Source organism: Podarcis filfolensis (assembly GCF_964270895.1).
Source record: "Podarcis filfolensis genome assembly, chromosome: 2".
Lineage (NCBI taxonomy): Eukaryota > Metazoa > Chordata > Lepidosauria > Squamata > Lacertidae > Podarcis > Podarcis filfolensis.
In genome coordinates, this window is record NC_139605.1 from 11,798,457 (window position 1) to 11,822,096 (window position 23,640).

At 45.6% G+C, this 23,640-nt stretch overlaps 2 protein-coding genes and 1 long non-coding RNA gene across 3 annotated transcripts; all 3 read right to left on the reverse strand.

Annotated features, from left to right (window-relative positions):
- Window positions 1-204: 204 nt before the first annotated feature.
- On the reverse strand, window positions 205-11,243 carry LOC310756904 (zinc finger protein RFP-like). Its single transcript, XM_083601833.1, has 7 exons — window positions 10,098-11,243; window positions 9,143-9,238; window positions 8,743-8,973; window positions 7,674-7,696; window positions 6,061-6,182; window positions 5,083-5,115; window positions 205-1,046 (listed from the first exon to the last, which is right to left on the reverse strand). Exons 1-7 carry the CDS (start codon window positions 10,524-10,526, stop codon window positions 532-534), a joined length of 1,449 nt encoding a protein of 482 aa, XP_083457959.1. The 5' UTR covers window positions 10,527-11,243; the 3' UTR covers window positions 205-531.
- A 1,325-nt stretch (window positions 11,244-12,568) lies between these two features.
- LOC310757432 lies at window positions 12,569-13,104 on the reverse strand. The gene is made up of 2 exons (XR_014545202.1): window positions 12,972-13,104; window positions 12,569-12,916 (listed from the first exon to the last, which is right to left on the reverse strand). It is a non-coding gene; the product is annotated as an uncharacterized lncRNA (long non-coding RNA).
- A 3,973-nt stretch (window positions 13,105-17,077) lies between these two features.
- Window positions 17,078-23,410, reverse strand: LOC310756910 (E3 ubiquitin-protein ligase TRIM7-like). The gene is made up of 7 exons (XM_083601840.1): window positions 22,930-23,410; window positions 22,294-22,389; window positions 21,390-21,620; window positions 20,472-20,494; window positions 19,315-19,436; window positions 18,335-18,367; window positions 17,078-18,110 (listed from the first exon to the last, which is right to left on the reverse strand). Exons 1-7 carry the CDS (start codon window positions 23,359-23,361, stop codon window positions 17,602-17,604), a joined length of 1,446 nt encoding a protein of 481 aa, XP_083457966.1. The 5' UTR covers window positions 23,362-23,410; the 3' UTR covers window positions 17,078-17,601.
- Between the last annotated feature and the right edge of the window lie 230 nt (window positions 23,411-23,640).

Genomic DNA, 23,640 nt, shown 5'->3' on the forward strand with positions numbered 1-23,640 from the left:
GAGATTCTGCTGAATTGCCACATAAGCTGAAGGAAAGGGATTTTGGTTGAGACGACTGAAATGTCATCGTGGTGATGAGTTGTTGGTGTGAGGGTGAGCGTTCATTCTTTCCAGAACTAACTGGAAGTTCTTGAAGATTCCAGAGAATTCTGGAAATTGCTAGAAGCTGTCAGAAAGCTGGACCTTTCGTCAAGGCCACTTCAGTTCTAACAGAAGCTGTATAAAAACTGTGTTTAGTCCGCATTTATCTGGCAAGCCAACAGAATGCAAGAGAGGGCCGTGGGTCGCAAAAAGCAAAGCCCGGAAAACTCTAAGAAACACTTCAGCAGACAAACTGTAAATGGGAACCATTATGGTTTTGACCCGGTAGTAAAATATGTCTGTGCTTAATTGCTTCTGTGAATTACTGTCTTCGTTGCCTGGGTCAGAGCTCCTGAAGCGCTTTGACAGCACATCTCTCTGCTGATTTAGGACTGCTGGCACTGAAAAGCATACTTAGCAGTGACCTGGGAAGCTTGTCTGTCTCTACACTCAAGAGACTGTCAGGTGGCCTTTGGTGAACATGTAAAAGAAGGGCTGGAGGGTCTCTCCTGAGGAGGAGGCTTTTGAGAATGAGTGGAGAAGGGCTGCTGTATCAGCATCGTAAAAGGACACCAGTCCCCCTTCACAGTTCAGGGCCACTCGGATCCTCTTGGGCTCCCCACCCAGAATCAAAACAGTACGCCCATCGCAGGTGGAGACCCTGTATTGATCACCCCACTTCCCTATGCACCAGATCCCTTCCTTAGCACCAGGGGTGAACTTGCCTTTCCTCTTCACAGACTTTCTGGCCACCCCCACGGCCCATTCCCCCTCGCTCCCCACAAAGACATCCCAGAAATGTCTGCCTTCCTTGCACGCCTCACATCCCAGCACATAGGCATATGTGTCAAATCTCTCAGGGTTGTCTGGCAGGTCTTGATAGACTTTTCCCCATATCACACTCTTGCGATCCTCAGACAGGATGAGGTGGGGATATGCTGTGTCTGGATCCAACATTACGCTTTCTGTGGGGGCAGAGGAGGAAAGAGAAGAAAAACAACATCAACTGGAATCTGGCTTTTCATTAGGCACATGACAAAAAGAGCATCCCCTCTGAAATGAACAGGGTCTCCATGGCTCTGCATTCAAGACAGGGATGTTCATCAAGTTCATACTAAGTTAATCTTCTTCTTCTTGTTGTTGTTTAGTCGTTTAGTCGTGTCCGACTCTTCGTGACCCCATGGACCAGAGCACGCCAGGCAAGCCTATCTTCCACTGCCTCCCGCAGTTTGGTCAAACTCATGCTGGTAGCTTCTAGAACACTGTCCAACCATCTCATCCTCTGTCATCCCCTTCTCCTTGTGCCCTCCATCTTTCCCAGCATCAGGGTCTTTTCCAGGGAGTCTTCTCTTCTCATGAGGTGGCCAAAGTATTGGAGCCTCAGCTTCAGGATCTGTCCTTCCAGTGAGCACTCAGGGCTGATTTCCTGAAGAATGGAGAGGTTTGATCTTCTTGCAGTCCATGGGACTCTCAAGAGTCTCCTCCAGCACCAGAATTCAAAAGCATCAATTCTTCGGCGATCAGCCTTCTTTATGGTCCAGCTCTCACTTCCATACATCACTACTGGAAGTTAATCTTACTAAGCCCATTTTTCAGATGGGAGGACTGAGGCTGAGAGACAGTGGCTTGTCTAAGTCCACCCCCACCCCCCAGAGTTCATGGCAGAAGTCAAAGCAGGGACTCCCTAATTCACATCTTAATCTTTTACCTCACATCACATGACAGACCATGCTTGATATGCTAGGTAAATCTGGCAGCAGGTGCTCTCACCCGCCTTGTAACTACCATTGAGGTTTCAGTTGTATACCGTATTTTTCGCTCGATAACACGCACCTGACCATAACACGCACATAGTTTTTAGAGGAGGAAAACAAGAAAAAAAAATTCTGAATGAAACAGTGGATGTATCATTTTTGTGCTTCATGCTGCGGCCACAGACATGTGATTTGACGGTGAGTTTGGGGTAGCCCAATGCAAAGATCCTGAGGATCCATGTGGATCCATGCTTTGTAACCACGTTTTTGCACCATTGCAGCCCCAGGCAACAATGGGTGCGTGATTTTTTTGGTGCAGGCTGTAGCCATGGACATGCTATGTGATCTGATGGTGAATTTGGGGTGACCCAATGCAAAGATCCTGAGGATCCATGTGGATCCATGCTTTGTAACCACGTTTTTGCACCATTGCAGCCCCAGGAAACAGTGGGTGCATGATTTTTTTGGTGCAGGCTGTAGCCATGGACATGCTATGTGATCTGATGGTGAATTTGGGGTGACCCAATGCAAAAATCCTGAGGATCCATGTGGATCCGTGCTTTGTAACCATGTTTTTGCAGCATTGCAGCCCTGTTTTTGCATCAGATCATTGCTATGTGATCTGATGGTGAATTTGGGGTGACTCAATGCAAAGATCCTGAGGATCCATGTGGATCCGTGATTGGAACCACGTTTTAAGTAGGGAGGGAAGGAAAAACATAGAAGCGACAAGGAGAGGGGTGTGCAGAGAAGCAGCTGGCTAAGAATGCAGGAGAGGGGTTTTACCAGAGGGAGGAAAGGAAGGCAAAAGTTCCCCCCCCCCACAAGCCAGCCCGCTCTCTCTCTCTCCCCCCCCCCCAACCTGCATGTTGCCTTCGAGTCCCAGACGCACGGAGAGGAATCTGTTTTCCACTCTGCTTGCCTGGAGGGGAGGGGTTTTCTCTGCTTTTTGTTCCGTCTGAGCAAACACAGTAAGGAAACAGAAGCGGGTGGGCAGTAAGACCCTGAGGCAGAATGCAGGAAAGCAGCAGCTTCCTCTTTCCTCCCTTCTCCGGACGATTTGATATTTGCCTGATTTTTGCCTTCACTCACGCTTGTCAGCTCCAGGGACCACACATTCGCTCTATAACACGCACAGACATTTCCCCTTACTTTTTAGGAGAAAAAATCTGCGTGTAATAGAGGGAAAAATACGGTATTTAAAGTATGTTATACTCCATCCTTGCAGGTAGTGCATAAAAAGCAAGAAAGTGGTTAGGTTACCCCGCTCCCCGTGTGAAATGTCCTACTTGGGACTCATGACAGCACATCATAGAAGCCTAGAGTTGGAAGGGACCCCAAGGGTCATCTAGTCCAACCCCCTGCAATGCTAGAATCTCAACTAAAGCATCCATGACAGATGGCCGTCCAACCTCTGCTTAAGAACCTCCTAGGAAGGAGAGCCCACCCCCTTCCAATTGAGACCATTGCAGGTTGTGCAAAATTCACAAACCGGAACACCTGCTTCCAGGTTTGCAGTGTTCTTTTTCCAAGTTGTTTATAAACTAAGTGTTCCAAAACCAAGACACCACTGTATATAAAATCAAACCAAAAGCAATAACCCAATAACGCCCCCCGCCAAAATACCACATTCTAAAAGGGGGTTGGATGTTAATAAGATCAACCAAAGGCCTGGTTAAAAAAGGAACGTTGTTGCCTTGTGCCTAAAGGTGTGCAATGTAGATGCCAGGCAAACTTCCCTGGGGAGAGCATTCCACAGATGGGGAGCCACTGCAGAGAAAGCCCTGCTCTTGTGTTGCTACCCTCTGAACCTTGAGGAGGTGGCACATGAAGAAGGGCCTCGGAAGATGATCTCAGGGTCCGGGAAGGTTTATGGGGGAAGAGGCGGTCCTTCAGACATTGTGGTCCTGAACCATTTAAGGCTTTATAGGTCAAAACCAGCACTTTGAATTGGGCCCAGAAACCAATTGGTAGCCAGTGCAGTCAGACCAGTGTAATATGCTCAAACCGTCTTGCTTCGGTGAGCAACCTGGCCGCTGAATTCTGCACCAACTTAAGTTTCTGAATCGTCTTCTGAACCGCTTTGCAGTAATCTAACCTTGTTTCTGAACCACTTTGCAGTAATCTAACTCTGAAGTTATCAGAGCATAGACAACAGTAGTTAGGCTAACCCTGTCCAGATAGGGGCGTAGCTGGACCACTAGCCAAAGCTGAAGGAAGGCACTCTGGGCAACTGAGGCCACCTGAGCCTTGAGTGACAGCAAAGGATCCAGGAGGACCCCCAAGCTACAAACCTGCTCCTTCAGAGGAAGTGTAACCCCATCAAGAGCAGGCAAACTCCCAGCCATACCAGCTGTACCTTTTCCAGCTCTTATGATTCCCATTTTGTGATGTCCAGGATCAGGCCAGACTGGACTTCTGTCTTCCCATTGAGCCTTTTCTCTCCTGGTCTGTGGTGTAATTCTGCCCTGCTCTTTAAAGTTTACTCAAGTTTCTCTAGTTTAAGAAAAAGAAGTCATGTCTCCCCTCCAACAAAAAAGCTGAGGGAAGACCCCCATCTTGCAGGGAAGCTGGACCCCTGGAGTTCACACTCAGGCAGCCCCCACCCACTGGTGGAGGAAGAGGAGTGTGGGGGGAGCGCAACCCCACAGGCAGCGCGCCCCGCCCTCGGGATCCACACCAGCCCCACCCCCACCTGCTCTCCGCCCCCCCGTGCCGGAGCATGAAGCTCCGCCACGGCCTCCAGCTCCCTCCACTGACACCAGAACCCATTCACCTTCTAGCCCCCAAAGCCTGTTGCAGCCATTTTCTGAGCTATTTGTGTTCATGCATTTCCCACTCTTACACCTTTCTCTTACATAAACTCTCCTAAAAGGGGTGGGGATCTTGTATGGCTCAAAGGGATATTTCCCCCTCATGTGCCGGGAGCCTTTGGCTTCACACCACCCCTGTGTCTTATTGAGGTTTGGCCCAGAAAAGTCAGCCATCCTGGGCTGGGGGCTTCTTAAGAGTCTGCAGGATCAGGCCAAGAGCCCCTCTAGCCCAGCAGGCTGCTCTCACGGAACAGATGCCTCTGGGAAATAAGGGGAAATAAGGCATGGATGGAAGAGCTTCAGTGGCCTGGTCTTTAGAGAAGCAGATCCCCTCTCTCCTGAATTTGTGCCTCTGTTTGATTCAGAAATGGCTGAAGAAACTCAGCCAGATGAGCGGGGTATGAATAAATTATTATTATTATTATTAAATGTACCTTTTTGCAGCTGAAGTCCATATTCTACAGTGTCTGGAAGAGAAAAGGAACAGAGATTTAGCATTACACCATCATTCAGAACACAAACCTGGAAAGAACAATATGAGCTCATGAGATTGTAGGCAGGTGTTGTGGACTACAAGTCCCATCATCCCTAACCACTAAAAAGCCAGCTGGAGATTACAGGAGCTGCAATTAAAACTACCAAAACTCACCATGCTGGCTATTCCTACATAAGGTGATGTCAAGGTTCATTCCTGACCAAATCTTGGCAGGAGGAGCAGGACCCTCAGAAGATCTCCCCGTCAACAACAAGGTCCAGACATGCCTGTTCCAGGACGGGAGGCCTCAACCCCTCTGCTCCTGGCTGGCTCTTGGACAGCCCGTCTCCTTCTGCCTCCCTTACATCAATCTCAGGGGCAAAGGAACAGAGGAGATGCCCGAAAACCTGTAGGTGAGGCTACTTGGGGAAATGGGTGAGATGCGTGAAAGCACCTAAGGCCTGACTGAGAGATGGGAAGAGGTCAAGGACAACTTTTTATAGACAACTTGTAATCGTGCAAAGTCAGAACGACCCCCTGAATCACCCCTGCCATCTGAGATCCCAAGACGGCCCCATGAGATTTTGCAGGAGCCTCTCAGAGTCCCGTAAAAAATGGCAGAGGTCTTAAAAGTGATTTGTATGGTGTCCAAACCCTTTATGGTACAAGCTTTCAAGCCCTTTACCTTGCTGACTGGAATCTGGGAGGCTCCCCCAAGATCTCGCAAGAGCTTCCAGAGCCCAGCAAGAAGGGGTTACCGTCCATTTCAATTGCCTAAGTAAAATCATTTGTGAATCATCTACATATGAAAGTGTGGCTTCTAGATACTGAAAGAAAATAAATAAAATAAATAAGCCTTCTCTTTTCCTGGAGCTGGAGTCTTTCATGAACAATTTTAAATATCCAGTACAAAATATTTTCAACCCTTCTTCATTACCTCTGAACTGCTTCATGACTCCCTCCAGGAAGAGATTTATATCTCCGAAGTCCCAGATCTTCCACTTCAGGGCAGGAGGAAAAGTCACCGGAGGATCCTCTAAGTTCTCCTTCTCCTGAGACCTGGGAGGAGAAGAACAAAGTCAAGCCACCATCCTTCCAACGCAAGGAGCTTTCTGACAAGGCAGGCATCTCATCCTGATGATAAAGGCACCATGGATATATCATGAAGACTTGGGAGCAGGGTTTTCCTATGGCAAAAGGGAGCATTTAGATAACATGTGGATCTAGAGAGATCCTAACAAGATGAAGTAAAACCAACACACACCTGCTTTCTAAGCATTTTGAATGAAATATATGAACAGGAGATTGAAGATAAAGCTGATATATGCTCAATATTATTATTATTATTTTGAAGAAAGGTGAACCATACTGGATCCTTACGCAGAGATTTTAAGACTACATCTGATTTAGTGAAGCATTTCAAGTGATTAATGAGCAAAATAGATCTGGAACAGTGGTACCTCAGGTTACAGATGCTTCAGGTTAGAGACTCGGATAACCCAGAAATAGTACCTTGGGTTAAGAACTTTGCTTCAGGATGAGAACAGAAATTGTGCTCCAGCGGCAGCAGGAGGCCCCAGTAGCTAAAGGTTAAGAATAGTTTCAGGTTAAGAATGGACCTCCGGAATGAATTAAGTACTTAACCCGAGGTACCATTGTAAATGTGTTTTAACACAGTGCAATGGTACCTCTGGATGCGAACGGGATCCGTTCTGGAGCCCCGTTCGCATCCAGAAGTGAACGTAACACGCGTCTGCGCGTCTCGCATTTTGTCGCTTCCACGTATGCGTGTGACGTCATTTTGAGCGCCTGCACATGCGCGAGCAGCGGAACCTGAAAGTAACGCGCTCCGTTACTTCCGGGTCGCCGCAGAGCACAACCCGAAAATATTCATCCCGAAGCTACTTCAACCCACAAATGGAGAAAAAAATAGAAAGTAAAGCAGTATTTTCTAAACATGGGAGGGTTTGAAGTTGTCTAGAGGACAAGCCTCTCAGCGGCTGCTATTTGTGACAGCTGGGTCAAAGGCAGTGGTGCCCCTGAAACCACAGGAGGGGAGTGTCCTCTGGGGCTCGGATCCTGCTCACGAGTTTCCCACAGGCATTTGGTTAGTCACTGTGAAAACAGGATGCTGGACTAGATGGGCCATGGCCTGATCCAGCAGGGCCCTTTCTCATCTTCTTATGGCTGAGGAAGAAACTGCAGGAGCCAGAAATACGTCAAATATTTATGGGTAAGTTATAGTGAAGATATTTACAAGCCCCTTTGGGATGTCCCCCCTTTTTGTATCAATTGCAGAATAAATGAATCTATCACGGAGAAGGGCTTTCAGAGATGTGTAATGGGAACAGCTTCGTTCCCGTGTTTATAGATGAGACCAATTGCTACAAATGACTGTGAAAACGTGTCCCTATTTTTGTTTGTGATTTTGTGAAATGGACGATGGAGTCCTAAGCTATTTCTGGATGGAGGAACTGGAACTCTGGACGTTTTTCACCCTTTAACGGGAACTTTTCTAGCATCTTAAAGCAGCAGATTTCCATCACTTACCTCTGCAAGAAGCTTCTGATATCCTGGAAGGAAAGAAAGAAAAAGATATCCGTGGAGCCATTTCTGCAGAGAGCCCTGCGGTCAGTTATAAATACTAAGCAGTTGAAGCAGAGAGAGGTTAGCCAAGCACAAAAGACCCCCAATAAAATATGCAGTGCCATGTAATTTGGAATAACCATGAGATGGCAAAAGTCAGCCACTCCAGTGATGACGAAGAAAAGGTCCCTTTCTTCTCTTTTGACCAAGTCACCCAAACACCTGAGAGATTCAGTCCCACCACTTTGATTTGCCATTTTGCCTGCAGTGCATGCTGGTTCCGTGTTCACATGCAACTAATCGGTTCACTGCTATGTACATCCCACACTCAGTCATATCCTATGAACCACCCTGAGACTTGTGGGTATTGGGTGGTACACAAACTTATTTTAATAATAATAATAATAATAATAATAATAATAATAATAATAGGTCACCCCTTCTCTAGCAGGACCCAAGACAGCATCTGAATGAAAAAGTGATGCAGTGCCAATTTGGAAAGCCTGTGTTGGAGGCAGTATCGGTTGTATTCAACTCGCTTTTTCTCAGGCACACTGAAATTAATGAACCTAAGATAGTCATCCCCATTAATTTCAATTGTCTACTCTGAGTAAAGGTTAATTGAAGCCCTCTTGGCTTGTGGGCTTCCCAGAGACCTTTGGTTGGCCAATGTGAGAACAGGATGCAGGACGGAAAGGGCCTGTGGTTTGATGTAGTGACAACTTGAAGAAAATATTGGGGGGTGGGCAGGTAAGCTATGCCCCACATAATCAATCAGAAGATGCAGTACACACACCCCATTTCAAAACAAATGTCCAATATTGGGGGGGGGCTGGTGCCCTCAAATATTTCATTGGGGTGTCCAAGGGACCTCAGCCCCTCAGAGTTGGCTCCTGTGCCAGGGCTGACACCCTTTACCCTTCATGTACTGCTTGTTTCTCTGACAACAGTATTTTTATGTGGGGAAAAACTATGAAATGCTTGCAGTCTGAAGCAGCACACTCCACCCTCTCACATCAGGATGAGGCCTCACCTGCAGGAGTTCACTCGCTGGTTCCTGAAGCTTCTCTTCCATCTCCCGGATGAGGCTGTCAAGAGAGGAGAGTTCCCCAGAGAGTCTGGCCAGGTGCTCCTCCCTTTGGGCTGCAATCTCCTTCTCCACTTCTGCCACCTGGGCCAGAAGAAGCTTCTCTTGTTCTTCCAGAAACTGGTGCAGTCGCCTGATCTCAGCCACCAACTTCCCCTTCTCTGCTTCCATTTGCTTCTGCAGCAGCAAAAACAGAAAAAGGAAGAGAACAGCAGGCCACTATCAGGCATAATGTTGCAGGATGAAGAGGCCAGATACCAGAATTCACTTGGAAGGGCAAGTCTGCCATTTTAGAGAGATTTAAGACTACAGCACTTTTTCACCTTCAAATAACAGTGATGCTTACAAGCAGGTCTTGGCTTTCCTTTTCTGCATCTGCTTTAAACATCAGAATTTTCTTTCTCTCCTTCCTCACGTTGTCTAGGCATCTGCTGATCTGATCCTGAAAAGAAAACAAAATCCCAGCTGGGTTGCTTTTTCTCTCTCTCTTTTTTCGGCATTTTAGTATACATAATATCAGGCAACTGAATCATATGCTTGCTCCCTGCCCCACATTCCCGGGTCCTTCCGGAGGTTTCCCTTCATTCCTGCCACCTGCCTTGCCCCACCTTCCAGTTCTAGGAGCTTTCCCTGGGAGCTGCTTCCAGAGGAAGAACTGTGGGGAGTGACTCCAATATGCTGCAGGGAGACATAGAGGGAAATTAACCCCTCGAAAGATGATGAAATGTTTATTAACTAGTGTTTTCAGAAGTTTCACAAGGCTGCACAAACGCTCCTGCTAGAGGGAGTGGGGAGAATACATTATTTCAAGAGTATCTTGGCATCATTCCTGCCTTGCAGGGGGTTGGACTAGATGACCCTTGGGTCCCTTCCAACTCTATGATCTTGCAGGCCTGGCTTGCCTACAGCTATTCCATCCCCCGAGCAAATCCAGAGCAGAGGCATAGCATGGGCCAGCCTGGGGGGCGCCTGTCGTGAGCTGTTGCGTCCTTCGCGCAACGTCTTCCATCTGAAGGACTAACAGTCTGGCACCCTGCCAGCCACACACAGCTTTTGCAAGTCTCAGAAAGCGATGCTGGGCTCGCAGTGCACTGTGAGACTTGCACCCCTCAAAGCAGGGCAGCATCGGCCACGTTGGCTGGCCAAGCTCCCCACTATATGGCCGAGCAGGCAGTGCAATGCCCCCCCCCAGCTCCAGTTACTTGGGATAGCTCCACCAGCACAACTTGTCCCCATGGGGTTTGGCAAGCCCCGGGCACCAGCAAGGAACGCTCTGCCACTGATCCAGAGTGTTTTCCTACCTTGTACTCCAGGGACGCCTCCTCTATAGGAACTGCCTCGTGGCTTTTGTGCTCCTTGGATTTGTCACAAACCAGACAGATGGGGGCTTCATCCTCCTTGCAGAACAGCTTCAGGGGCTCCTGGTGTTTCTCACAAACTCTCCCCTTTCCTTTGGCCTCCTTTTTTCTGCCCAGAAGGCTGAATTTCTGGGTTATTTCCACAACATTTGCCAGCTGCAGGTTTCTCCTGACGCTGCTTTGCTTCACTGTTTTCCTGCACTGAGGGCAGGAAGCCTCTCTCTCGGATTTCCCCCAATACTGGGCCAGGCAGGATCGGCAGAAGTTGTGCCCGCACTCCGGGATGATCACTGGATCCTGGAAATACTCCAGGCAGATGGGGCAAGTGGCTTCCTCGCAGAGATCCACGACGGGACCCCCAGAAGCAGCCATTGCCACCGCCCCAGGGAGAGAGAGTTGGTTTCGTTTTCTCTCCTTTCCGTCTGCAAATGGGTGTGTTTCCTTTCCGGGAAATTCAGACTCGATGCGTCCAGTTCTCTGCTGATATGGAGCTGTGGAGTGAGCTGGAGCAGAGAGCCTCTTCCATGTAGAGGAAATTAATTTCTTTATTTTAAAAGGAATGCTCTTGGCAGCTGCTCGTTTAAGGAACCATTTCCAGTGAGAGCAGGAGAGAAGTGTGGTTGTATTTTCCCTAACTTCACATGAGCCTCAGACTAATTTTAAAACCAATGACTGAATCCTAACTCCATTTCCCCCACAAATTGCTCCATTTCTAGCTATTCGCCTCAATGTAAAGAGTAGAAGCAGCCCAACTCTCCATCACGGTGCCTATTTTTATAGGAAGGAAGTTGAGCAGTTGGGGGAGTGGTGCAGGAAAAACAACTTACTCCTTAACTTAAAGAAAACAAAAGAGATCATTGTGGACTTTAGGAAATGTAAATTGAATATTCAGCCACTTATTATTGAGGGGAAGTGCGTGGAACAGGTCTCAGTGTTTCGATTTCTCGGAATGGAGTTGAGAGACGACCTAACCTGGGGAGAGAACAGCAAAGACCTGGTGAAGAGAGCACAGCAGAGGTTATATTTTCTGAGAATCCTCCAGAAAAACAATCTCGCAAAGGACCTGTTGATGGCATTTTACCATTGCACTGTGGAGAGCGTATTAGCTTCTATTCTGTGTGTGTGGTTTGGGAGCTGCACGGCCAGGGAAAAAACAATGCTGTCCAGGGTTGTAAAGACTGCAGGGTGCACTTTTCCCACCTTAGATCATATCTATGCTGCCAGGTGCCATAAGAAAGCGGCAGAGATAGCGCAGGATAGTACGCACCCCGGAAATGATCTCTTTCAGCTTCTGCCTTCTGGAAGAAGGTATAGGGTTATAAAGGCCAGGACTAGCCGCCTGAGAAACAGTTTCTATGCAAATGCAATTCTGGTTCTAAAGGCAGCATAAGGGGTTTCTACAGTATAGTGTATTTTAAAATAGGGTTTTAGAGTTTTTAGGGGTTTTTGGATGTTTTATGTAATTTTTATGTAGTTTTATGTAGTTTTGCAATTTCATTGTCCTGCATGGGACAATGACAATAAAGATATATCTATCTATCTATCTATCTCTATCTATCTAGTGTGGACAAAATCACCAGCCTCTCTGATAACGTGAAAAAACACTGGGTCCGCCCCCTAGGTGAAGACTGGGATCACACAGCATTTTTAGCAATAGGAGAAACTGGGTCTTTCATAATAAAAAAATGACTGGGTCATTTTTAATCTGCTGTGAAGACCCAGTGAAACTGAAAGGAGGGAGAGTCAGGGCACACAAAAGGAAGGACTTTTCACACCAGATTTTGTGCGATTCTGATTAATTTTGCAACATGCAGAAGGGCTCGAGGGTGACATGAGGGAGGGAATCCCAGAGACTGTGAAATAAATATTTAATTGCCTGCCCAAGGGGTCCATGCCTCAGGAGGAGGACCAGGACCTCGGAAGGAGCGCGATTGAAGGCTCCGTACCCATCGAGAAAAGACAGAGACCACACCAGGATTTGGAAAAAGCAAAGCCTGATCTTTGTTGAAAGAACAGGAGAGAAAAAAAACACCACAAAAATCTGTTGCAACAGGGTCCCCGCTCACGCAATGACACAGAGTCAGAGCAATAGCAGCGGAAGGTGGCGGGAAGCGACAGGAGTGGTGCGAAGAGTGGATCAACATAAGGTAAGTAGGATGTTGAAAGACTTTTGGGAGGTGTCAATTTGCTGAAGGGCTCAGGTGATATGTGTCGATCTTCAGGTTATTTAATTTTGGACCTGCTTAAATGGCTTTTCCTTTATCTACAGGAAAGCCTCGGCAACTGCTGATAATCAGCATGCAGATGTGAGGCTGGATGTTTGAGATGATGTTCAGGAAATGGCTAAAATATTAATGTGAAATCCTATTCTGCATTGCTATCAATTCAGGTATGATAGCCTGATGTTTGCATGCTTTTTGGAAAATAAAACTGCTTTATTTTGAGCTCATGTCTGTGTGCATTCATGGTATGGTTTGCAGACCCACTAGGAGGCAGTGTGGTGGAGAGAGTTTTGGCAGCCTTTTGGATACAATATTGAGTCAAGTACATACATTTTGAAATACTTAGATTATTGCATTCTTTAAAACTACATTTTGGATACATTCAGAAAAGTACAGCATACTATGGCATTTCAGTTAAGATATATTCACAAATACATTTTGTAAGGGAAACACATTTTAAAAGGATAGCTTCATGGAGAAAAGAGGTACACTTCAAAGAGGTACACTTCGTAGAGAAAAGATTCATTTCAGTAAGGGCATCTCAGGGAGAATACATTTAGACTCATTTCAGTGAGACATGAATAGCAACAGGCACGTTACATTAAGATGATGCAAAAAAATGGAAAAGGCACACATTATATCACATTCAACGATGCGTAAAAAGTCACAGTAAGATGACATATTCCCAACGATGCGTTCTTCAAGGCACAGTTTATTATTGTTGTGGGGCTTTGAGGTAGAATGATATCATTATGATCATTTTTCCTTTACTCCCCTCTCTGACCCTGATTCTCTTATGACAACCGAGGCTGACAAGTGGAAAAACAAACTCGGACTCTTTTTGGAAAAAGGTGAGCGATGGGGAGGCATGGTAAGAGTTATAGAAAATGTGGCAAAAGTGGACATGAATATGATTTTCTCCTCATAGGCTGTGAGCTCAAGTTCTTGTATGTGCCAGATGCTACAATGCTCCTAATTTTGGGGCCTTTCCATAGGAAAAACCTCCTGCTTGATGTTTTTATTATGTTTTTAAATATGCGGTAAACCGTCCAGAGTGGCTGAGGAAACACAGCAGATGGATGGCGTATTATTATTCTTATTTTATGATTTAAGAAGTGTGCCCCACTCAAAGGTAAGAGTTTGCATGCTAAATATGCGGTCCTTGATCTAACGCCAATCTCTCACACCCGCCTTTAACTGATGAATGAGTGGGAAGAGAGAGAGAGAGAGAGAGGCCAGGGCCGTAGCTAGGGTGAGGTGGCCCCTGCCAGGGAAACAGGGGAGGGGAGGCGCAAAATCGGCTAAAAATATGTCCATAAATATGTCTATAAATAAAAATATTGATTATTGCATCATAAGAAAAGGTTTCGTGATAGGAATTTTGAGGTCTTAGATATATTGTAATGTTCATAAGCGTACCAACCAAGCACGTACATAGATCAGCACAGGAAGACCAACCTGGAACCATTTTGATTCCTAAACTGAGCAAATGTTTTCTCTGCAAGGTCAAAGTGGGAAACTTCCCCATTGTCTCTTTCCTCTCAAATCCTGTCTTAAAGGCACATTTAAGATATGAATAGGGTGTGAGCCTGTGACCTGGCCCAGGAACTAAGTATTTATCATTACAAAAGACTGGCCAGGCTCCCCAGGAAATCCAATCAAGTAACCTGCCAGAAAGGAGATAAACAATGACAGGAGAAAAACAACATTCAAATTTCTGTTTTAACACCGCCTTTTCTGTGATGTAGGTATGATGTATCTGAGGGGTGGTCTTAGGTTACACCCCTTCTGTGATGTATGTATGATGTTTCTGGGGGTGGTCTTGATCTACAGGGTGGCAATTTCAAAAGTCTTTATAAGGCCTTGCGCGCTATTTTTCTGGGTTCCTGTTCCTCTCCTGCGGGTGAGGGGAGCACCCTGTTGCAACAGATCGATAAAGATCAGGCTTACTAGCTGCTTTGCTTCTCAATATTCTCTGGTTGGCCTCTGTTATCTTCTCCTACCAATAGGGAACCTATGTAAGGACTCTATATGGGCTCTTTGATACCCCAAAAGGGAAAAGGGCAATTTTTGTTCACAGCAGTTTTTAATAGAGGGTGAATTGAATGGGTGGAGGGGTTGGAGGAGAGGTGGAAAGAAAAGCTAATTTGTCCATGGTTGGGGGTGCAATCTGGACAGTTCTGCCAGGCGCACAAAATCACCTAGCTATGGCTCTGAGAGAGGCGAGTGCTTTTAATATTTATGGGAAGAGCCTGGATCAGGTAAGGAAGGAAAGGGATTCTGGAGCTTCCAACTCTATGACCAGTGAAGGCCTTGCTGAAGGAAAGGGGAAACTGAGAGCAGGATTGAGGCTGAGGGAAGTTTCAAGTGGTGCCCATTCAAAATTCAAATTTTATTCAGAATAGTTGATGGTATTGTCTATAGGAAGCTGTGTCACTGTCTTTCAGGAGTTTGAAGAACTAAATCAGAACAAGAGCGAGAGTAGGATTGTTTTCTCGTGTTAGAAAAATTACAAGTGAATATTAATACCAAGGCAGTTTTGATATTTGTGGACGCGGAGAAAGCCTTTGATAATATTTCTTGGAGTTTCATGAAGAAAAATCTTCAGGGGATGGGGGTTGGTCAAGGGTTTGAAAATGGTATAAGTGCAATTTACTCAGAACAAAAGGCCAAATTAATAGTTAATAACGTGGTGACAGAGGAATTTAAGATAGAGAAAGGGACACGACAAGGCTGCCCAATTTCCCCATTGTTTTTTATTTCGGTCCTGGAGGTTTTGCTAAATATGATCAGAAGGGACCGTCTGATTAAAGGTATACAGGTCGGAGCCAAACAGTACAAATTGAAAGCTTTTGCAGATGACTTAGTACTGACGTTACAGGAGCCAGAATCTAGTACTAAAAGAGTATTAGAATTGATTCAAGAATTTGGTCATGTGGCAGGATTTAAGTTGAACAAGTTAAAAACTAAAGTTCTTGAGAAAAATTTAACACCGTTTGAGAAAGAGAGATTTCAGAAGGAGACAGGTCTAACATTGGTTAAGAAAGTAAAATACCTGGGGGTTAATATGACTGCTAAGAACTTAAACCTATTTAAAGATAATTATGAGAAATGTTGGTCAGAAGTGAAAAAGGACCTAGGACCTAGTAATATGGTCAAACTTGAAGCTTTCCTTGTTGGGTCGAATTGCTGCTATAAAGATGAATGTATTGCCAAGAATGTTATTTTTGTTTCAATCATTGCAAATTTTGGACAAAATGGATTGTTTCAAGAAGTGGCAGAGAGACATTTCTAGATTTGTCTGGCAGGGCAAGAAGCCCAGAATAAAATTTAAAATACTAACTGATGTAAAGGAAAGAGGTGGATTTGCCCTGCCAGACCTTAAACTCTATTATGAATCAGCAGCATTCTGCTGGTTGAAAGAATGGCTGCTTCTTGAGAACACAGACATTTTGGATTTAGAAGGTTTTAATGATGTTTTTGGGTGGCATGCATATTTGTGGTATGACAAGGTTAAAGCACATAAAGCATTTAAAAACCATATTGTAAGAAAAGCATTGTTTAATGTCTGGATAAGATATAAAGACTTACTTGAAAATAAAACCCCAAGGTGGTTGTCACCGATGGAAGCAAAGGCTCAGAAAAAGCTCAATATGGAGGCCAAATGGCCGAAATATTGGGAAATTTTGGAACAAGAAGGAGACAAATTGAAATTGCAGAGTTTTGAGAAATTAAAAGATAAAGTGCGAGACTGGCTTCACTATTATCAAATAAGGGAGGCTTATAATTTGGACAAAAAAATTGGCTTCCAGGTGGAAAAATCAAAATTGGAAACAGAACTGTTAGATCCCAAAACAAAGATACTTTCAAGAATGTATAACTTGCTGTTAAAATGGAACACACAGGATGAAACGGTTAAGTCTGCTATGATTAAATGGGCACAAGATGTTGGACATAACATTATGTTTGCTGACTGGGAACAGTTGTGGACCACAGGTATGAAATTTACGGCATGTAATGCCTTAAGAGAGAATATTATGAAAATGATATACAGGTGGGACATGACACCAGTCAAGCTTGCAAAAATCTATCATTTGCCCGATAATAAATGTTGGAAATGTAAAGAAAATGAAGGTACATTCTTTCACCTTTGGTGGACGTGCCCAAAGATTAAGGCTTTTGTAAAACTTCAATAAATATCTTTAAAAAAAAAAAAGAGAGTAGGATTGTTTTTTTATTCCAATTACTAGGTCACTTCCTTTCACCTCTGTTCCCACTGCACCTATTGAAGGAGCTACCGGTAATTCCCAAGGGAGAGCATGAGAGACGAAAGGCAGGTTTCAGCTGCTAGAATAGTGATTGCTGCTAGGTGGAAGTCACAAACTCTACCCACAAAAGAGGAATGGATTTGTAAACTAAATGACTATTTAATTTTGGCAAAATTAACTGCTATAATAAGAAATCAGTCGAAACAAAAATTTTAAAAAGGAGTGGAAATGTTTTGATGAATATATGGCAAAATATTGCTAAAAAAAAAAGATATGCTAATATGCCTAGATTAAAATGTGAAGTACAGTTGTACCTTGGGTTACATACGCTTCAGGTTACAGACTCCGCTAACCCAGAAATAGTACCTCGGGTTAAGAACTTTGCGTCAGGATGAGAACAGAAATTGTGCTCTGGCGGCACGGCGGCAGCTGGAGGCCCCATTAGCTAAAGTGGTGCTTCAGGTTAAGAACAGTTTCAGGTTAAGAACAAACCTCCAGAACGAATTGAGTATGTAACCAGAGGTACCACTGTACTGGATGGAAGAAAAATTAGTAAGGAAAGATAATAAAAAATATAGAGATGACTTGAGAAGACTGTAGAATGCAAAGATTATTGTAACTTGTATAATGTGGAGGAAATCGAGTGGGGGGGGGCGGAGGGAAGTGGGAGGAGGGAGAAAAGAATATGATGGATTGAGGAAATAGAAACGTAAATGTATGGGGGGATGGGGATGAAATAGTGTCGGCTTTGGTACATTTGTATTGTAATGTAATATGTGAAAGGCAGGTTTCAGGACTGACAGAAGAGTCAAGCAATTGGTGCAGTTAACAAAAGTGGCCTCAGAAAAGAATTACACCAGGACGGAGACTCGGGTCAGCCAATCACTGTTCTTCCAATACGGCTTCCCCTTTAGTGCCTCTGAGAAAAGTCTGGAGAAGACTTGTCTGTCTCTACACTCAAGAGATTGTCAGGTGGCCTTTGGCAGACACGTAAAAAAAGGGTTGGAGGGTCTCTCTTGAGAAGGAGGCTGCTGAGAATGTGTAGAGGAGGGCTGCTGTATCTGCATCGTAAAAGGACACCCGTCTCCCTTCAAAGTTCAGGGTCACTCGGATCCTCTTGGGCTCCTCACTTGGAACAGGGGCCTCAAGGGGGGAGGATAACTCGTACCCACCGCCCCACTTACCCAAACCCCAGATCCCTTCCCTAGTATCAAAACAGAACTTGCCCTTCCTCTTCACAGACTTTCTGGCCACCCCCACCCCCCACCCCTCCTCTCTTCCCACAATGACCTCCCAGAAATGTCTGCCTGCTGTGAAACCCTCACATCCCAGCACATAGCCATATGTGTCAAATCTCTCAGGGTTGTTTGGCAGGTATCTAAACACTTTCCCCCTTTGCACACTCTTTCGATCCTCAGACAGGGAGAGCCAGGGATTTGCTGTGTCCGGATCCAATGTGATGTATTCTGTGGGGGCAGATGAGGAAAGAGAAGAGAAATGACGTCAGCTGGGAGACTGACACTTCTTTAGACACATGAGAGAAATATGAAAAGGGTTTTCATGCACTGCGTTCAGAACTGGGGTGCTCCTTAGGTTCTTAATAATGATTCTTTAAACATCTGCAGTTCTTTCAAAGCACTTCACACATCTCTCTCCTGAAACTGTGCCTCCTTTAGATCCTGAAATTTACCTTGATGCAGCTGAAGTCCAGAGTCCAGAGTGTCTGGAGAAGAAAAGGGAAGAGAGATTTAGCATCACACCACCATCCAGAGAACAAATCTGGTAACAACAATATGAGCTCCTGAGATTGTAGATGTGGTGCCATCCCATCATCCCAAACCACCAGCCACACCAGTTGGAGCTTATGAGAGTTGCAGCTGAAAATGTCCGAAAGCCACCAAAATGGCCATCCCTGCTAGCCAGGGCAAGGGCAATGTCCAAGTTCTAGGCCTGCTCAGAACTAAGAAGAGCAGGACCTCCGAAAGACCTCCCCATCAGTATCAACCTTGAGATGTAAGATCTCTTCCAGTTCCCTCTGTTCCCAGATGGCTTTTTGACAGCCCCCCGCCTCCTTCACATCAATCTCAGGGCCAAAGGAACTGAGGAGATGGCTGAGAGGCTGTAGGTGAGGCTACTTGAGAAATGGGTGAGGAGTGTGAAAACATCTAAGGCCTGGCTGAGTCATGTAAAGCAGTAAAATACAACTTTCTACAGAAAACGTACGTGAGGGTTACTTTCCTGGGGATTGTGCATAAAGTTGTGTGATGTCAGAATGAGCCCTGGAATTGCCCCTGCCATCTGAGATCTTGGACAGCCCTGCGAGACCTCGCCGGAGCATCTCAAAGCCCAGTAAGCAAGGAGGATGGCTTAAAAGCAAATTCCGTGTAGGGATTAAAAGCGCTTTTTCTCATGGGAGCCTCCAGAGCCCAGCCAATGAGGGCTTCCTGCTTGCTTTCTGTTTACTTATCTGCAATCCACATAAAAGTTTTGATTGTGTAAGTAAAAGTAAAAGTTGAGAGTCATCTGTATATTAAAGTGTGGCCTCTGGACATTGAAATAAAACAAAAACATAAACCTTTCCTGGCATTACTAATATTACGTATGACTTGGAGCCTTTCATAAACACTTTTAAACATCCAGTATAAAATCCCTGTTGTCTTTCTTCATTACCTTTGAACTGCTTCATGACTCCCTCCAGGAAGGGATTTATATCACAGAAGTCCCAAATCTTCCACTTCAGAGCAGGAGGAAAAGCCACAGGAGGATCCTCTAAGTTCTCCTTCTCCTGAGACCTGGGAGGAGAAGAACAAAGTCAAGCCACCATCCTTCCAATGCAAGGAGCTTTCTGAGAAGAGAGGTGTCTCATCCTGATGATAAAGGCACGATGGCTATATCATGAAGACTTGGGAGCAGGGTTTTTCCAATGGCAAAAGGGAGCATCTAGAGAGCACCTAACAAGATGAAGGAAAACCGACACACACCTGCTTCCAAAATATACAGAAGGAAATATAGGAATATGAGATTGAAGGTAAAGAAGCTGATATATGCAATTTTTTTTTTTTTTTGAAGAAAACTTAACAATACAAGGGTTTTAGGCAGAGATTTGGACTACACCAATTTTAGTGAATCATTTCCAGTGAATATAATAATAATAATTTTTTAGCCCAGTGGTTACATTTAAAAAAGGAAAAAATATTAGAAATTAAAACTGTATTTTCTAAACGTGGAAGATTTTAAAATATGTTGCAGTTGCTTGGGGGACAAAGCTCTCAGCGGCTACTATTCATGATGGCTGGGTCAAAGGCAGTGGTGCCTCTGAACCACAGGAGGGGAGTGTCCTCTGGGGCTCAGATCCTGCTCACGAGTTTCCCACAGGCATTTGGTTAGTCACTGTGAAAACAGGATGCTGGACTTGATGGGCCATGGCCTGATCCAGCAGGGCCCTTTCTCACATTCTTATATCTGAAGAAGAACCTGCAGAAGCCAGAAATACGCTGGATATTTAAGGGTAAGTTATAGTGAAGATATTTACAAGCCCCTTTGGGGTGTCCCCCCCTTTTTGTATCAATTGCAGAGTAAACAAATCCGTCACAGAGAAGGGCCCACAGAGATATGCAATGGGAATGGCTTCCAGTCTGTGATTGTAGATGGGACCAATAGATACAAATGACTATGAAACCGTGTCCCTGTTTTTGTCTGTGATCTTGTTAAATGCATGATGGAGTCCTAAGCTATCTCTGGAAGAAGGAACTGGAGAGTGAGTTTCCCACCTGTAAAACTGGAACATTCATAGCATCAGAATAAGGCAGGGGTTTTCCATCACTTACCTCTGCAAGGAGCTTCCAATATCCTGGAAGGGAAGAAAGAAAGATGTCAGTGGAGCCGTTTCTGCACTGATCACTGCAGTGATGACTAATAAATGCTCCCCTTCTTCCCTTTTGGCCAAGTTGTCCAAATAGCTGAGGGATTCGATCTCACCCTGGTTTACCATTTTGCCCTGCAGTGCATGCCGGCTCCATGTTCACCTGCAACCAATTTGTTTACTGCTAGGTACATCTCATACTCCAGTCACAGATCCCAGGACAGCACCTGAAGGAACACGCGCTTGATGCAGTAATGATCACCAACTTGGAAGGGTTTGGAAGGTTGGGTTATGAAAACTAGCCACAAAGTGTGGGAGGCAGTATCAGTTGTATTCAACTAGTTTTACTCAGATGGACTGAAATTAATGAACCTTAGATGTTGTTGTTGTTTAGTCATTTAGACGTGTCCGACTCTTCATGACCCCATGGACCAGAGCATGCCAGGTACTCCTGTCTTCCACTGCCTCCCGCAGTTTGGTCAAACTCATGCTGGTAGCTTCGAGAACACTGTCCAACCATCTCGTGGGGGATGACAGAGAACCTTAGATAGCCATCCCCATTAATTTCAATCAGTCTACTCTGAGTAAAGGTTAATTGACTACAAGCTTATACCTCTGGGAATCACAGATGGGGAGAGCCCCATTGGCTTATGGGTTTCCCAGACACCTCTGGTTGACCAATGAGAGAAGAGGATGCTGAACTGAAGGGGCTTGCAGTTTGATCCAGCAGGACCCTTTTTTTGTGACTCCAGAGCTAATAGCTTTCACCCTTCATGTGCCAACTGTTTTCTTTACAACGATATTTTTCTGTGGGGGAGGACTAAGGAATGTTTGTAGTCTGAAGCAGCACACTTCACCCTCTCACATCAGGATGAGGCCTCACCTGCAGGAGTTCACTCGCTGGTTCCTGAAGCTTCTCCTCCATCTCCCGGATGAGGCTGTCAAGAGAGGAGAGTTCCCTGGAGAGTCTGGCCAGGTGCTCCTCCCTTTTGGCTGCAATCTCCTTCTCCACTTCTGCCATCTGTGCCAGAATATGTTTCTCTTGTTCTTCCAGAAACTGGTGCAGTCGCCTGAACTCAGCCACCATCTTTTCCCTCTCTGCACCTGTTTGTTTCTGCAGCAAAGAGATTGAAAGAAGAGAAGAGTGGGCCAATGTCAGGCATCTAGTCTGCTCTTGCAGGATGAAGAGGCCAGTTATCCAAATTCCCTTGGAAGGCCACTTCTGACATATTCAGCAGAGAAAGAGCTTCATAAAAACTTACAAGCCCACCCCCTCCTTTAAATTGTCTTCCATGCTCTGTGCATGATCAGACTGTTCAAAAATAGTGTAAACCTCTTTCTGTATTCCATCTTCATTTTTTCCAGATATTATATTACAGTATTACCTCCGGGTTACGGATGGGATTCATTCCGGAGCTCCAGTCGGATCCCGAGGTTTCAGCAACTGGAGGTCCCTGTTCTGCGCATGCGCGCAGCGAAACCCAGAAAAATGCCACAATCGCATCCTGAAGTTTACATAACCAGAGGGTTGTGTAACACGAGGTACTATATAGCATTTTTCACCTTAAAGTAATAATGATACTTACAAGCAGGTCTTGGCTTTCCTTTTCTGTGTCGTAAAACTTTTCTGTGTTCGTAAAAACTTACAAGCCCACCCGCTCCTTCAAATGGTATTTCATGCTATGTGGGAGATCAGACCGTTCAAAAAGAAACCTCTTTCTCTATTTCCCCAGATTTTGATTTAAGACCACAGCACTTATTCACTTCCAAATAACAATGGTGCTTACAAGCAGGTCTTGACTTTCCTTTTCTGCATCTGCTTTAAATTCCAGAATTTTCTCTCTCTCCTTCCTCACATTGTCTAAGCAGCTGCTGATCTGATCCTGAAAAGAAAAGAAAATCAAACTTTGGTTGCTTTTTTCTTTGTTGGAGTTTTAGTATTCATAATAACAGGAAAGTTGAATAATATGCTTGGTCTGCCCCCCAAAACTGTGGTCTTTGCCTTCGTCATCCAGGGAGCCTGTGGCGCAACGGGTCAGTGTGTCTGGATGTTAACCAGAAGGTTGGTGGTTCGAACCCAACCGGGGACGGCTGTGGGCAGAATTTCTGCATTGCGGGGGGTTGGACTAGATGGTCCTTGGGGTCCCTGCCATCTGCACTGCCCCACCCTCCAGCCCTTTCATAAGGAAGCTGCTTCCAGAGGAAGGACTGTGGGTGAGTTACTCCTGCATGCAGGCAGGGGGGACATTGGGGGCACTGCACTCCCCCGAAAAAAGGAAATGTTCATTGAAGAGTTTTGGAAGTTTAGTTACTGTTTGGCTGCCGGAGGGGAGAATACATTCAAACATTTTCTTGCAAAACCCCCTTCTCTGTATCTCTTTCACCCTCACCATCCCCAAAGGAAACCCAGAGAGATTTCTCACCTTGTACTCCTGCAACGCCTCCTCTAGAGGAATCACCTCGTGGCTTTTGTGTTCCTTGGACCTGTCACACACCACACAGATGGGGCTTTTGTCCTCCTGGCAGAAGAGCTTCAGGGGCTCCTGGTGCTTCTCGCAGACCCTCCCCTTTCTTTCTGCCCCCTTTTCCCCTGGAAGAGAGACTTTCTCGGCTCCCAATATTTCCACAACATTTGCCAGCGGCCGATTGGGGATGAGGGTCCTGTGCTGAATGATTTCTCTGCACAGAGGGCAAGAAGTCTCTCCCTCGGACTTCTCCCAGCACTGGATCAGGCAGGATCGGCAGAAGTTGTGCCCGCACTCCGGGATGATCACTGGATCCCGGAAACACTCCAGGCAGATGGAGCAAGTGGCTTCCTCGCAGAGATCCTGCACGGGACCCCCAGAAGCAGCCATGGCTGCTGCCTCGCCAGGAAGAGAGAGAGAGCTTGGTTGCCTTTTCTTCGCTTTTCACGTGCGAATTGCTATGTTTCCGTTTCCCGGGAGGAGATTATTCCACGGTGGCGACTCAAGATTTCCCTTCCGCTCCGCAGATGTGGAGTTAGCAAGGAGATCTGGGATATTTCCTCTCCCGCCCAGGAAATTCAAGCAGGACGACTCAGGATCTCGGCTGCCTTAAAGACAGTGTCTTTAAGTGGAACAGGGTCTCTTTGATATGGAAATTTATTTATTTGT

Excerpts from the sequence above, each read along its gene's own strand:
- LOC310756910 (XM_083601840.1), bottom strand. The coding sequence starts at position 23,361 with ATGGCTGCTTCTGGGGGTCCCGTGCAGGATCTCTGCGAGGAAGCCACT. Across the intron at positions 22,390-22,929 it reads AGGCGTTGCAGGAGTACAAG|GATCAGATCAGCAGCTGCTT; the intron begins GTGAGAAATCTC and ends TTTTCTTTTCAG. Across the intron at positions 18,111-18,334 it reads TGGACTTCAGCTGCATCAAG|AATACATCACATTGGATCCG; the intron begins GTAAATTTCAGG and ends CTGCCCCCACAG.
- LOC310756904 (XM_083601833.1), bottom strand. The coding sequence starts at position 10,526 with ATGGCTGCTTCTGGGGGTCCCGTCGTGGATCTCTGCGAGGAAGCCACT. Across the intron at positions 9,239-10,097 it reads AGGCGTCCCTGGAGTACAAG|GATCAGATCAGCAGATGCCT; the intron begins GTAGGAAAACAC and ends TTTTCTTTTCAG. Across the intron at positions 7,697-8,742 it reads CAGCGAGTGAACTCCTGCAG|GATATCAGAAGCTTCTTGCA; the intron begins GTGAGGCCTCAT and ends CTTTCCTTCCAG.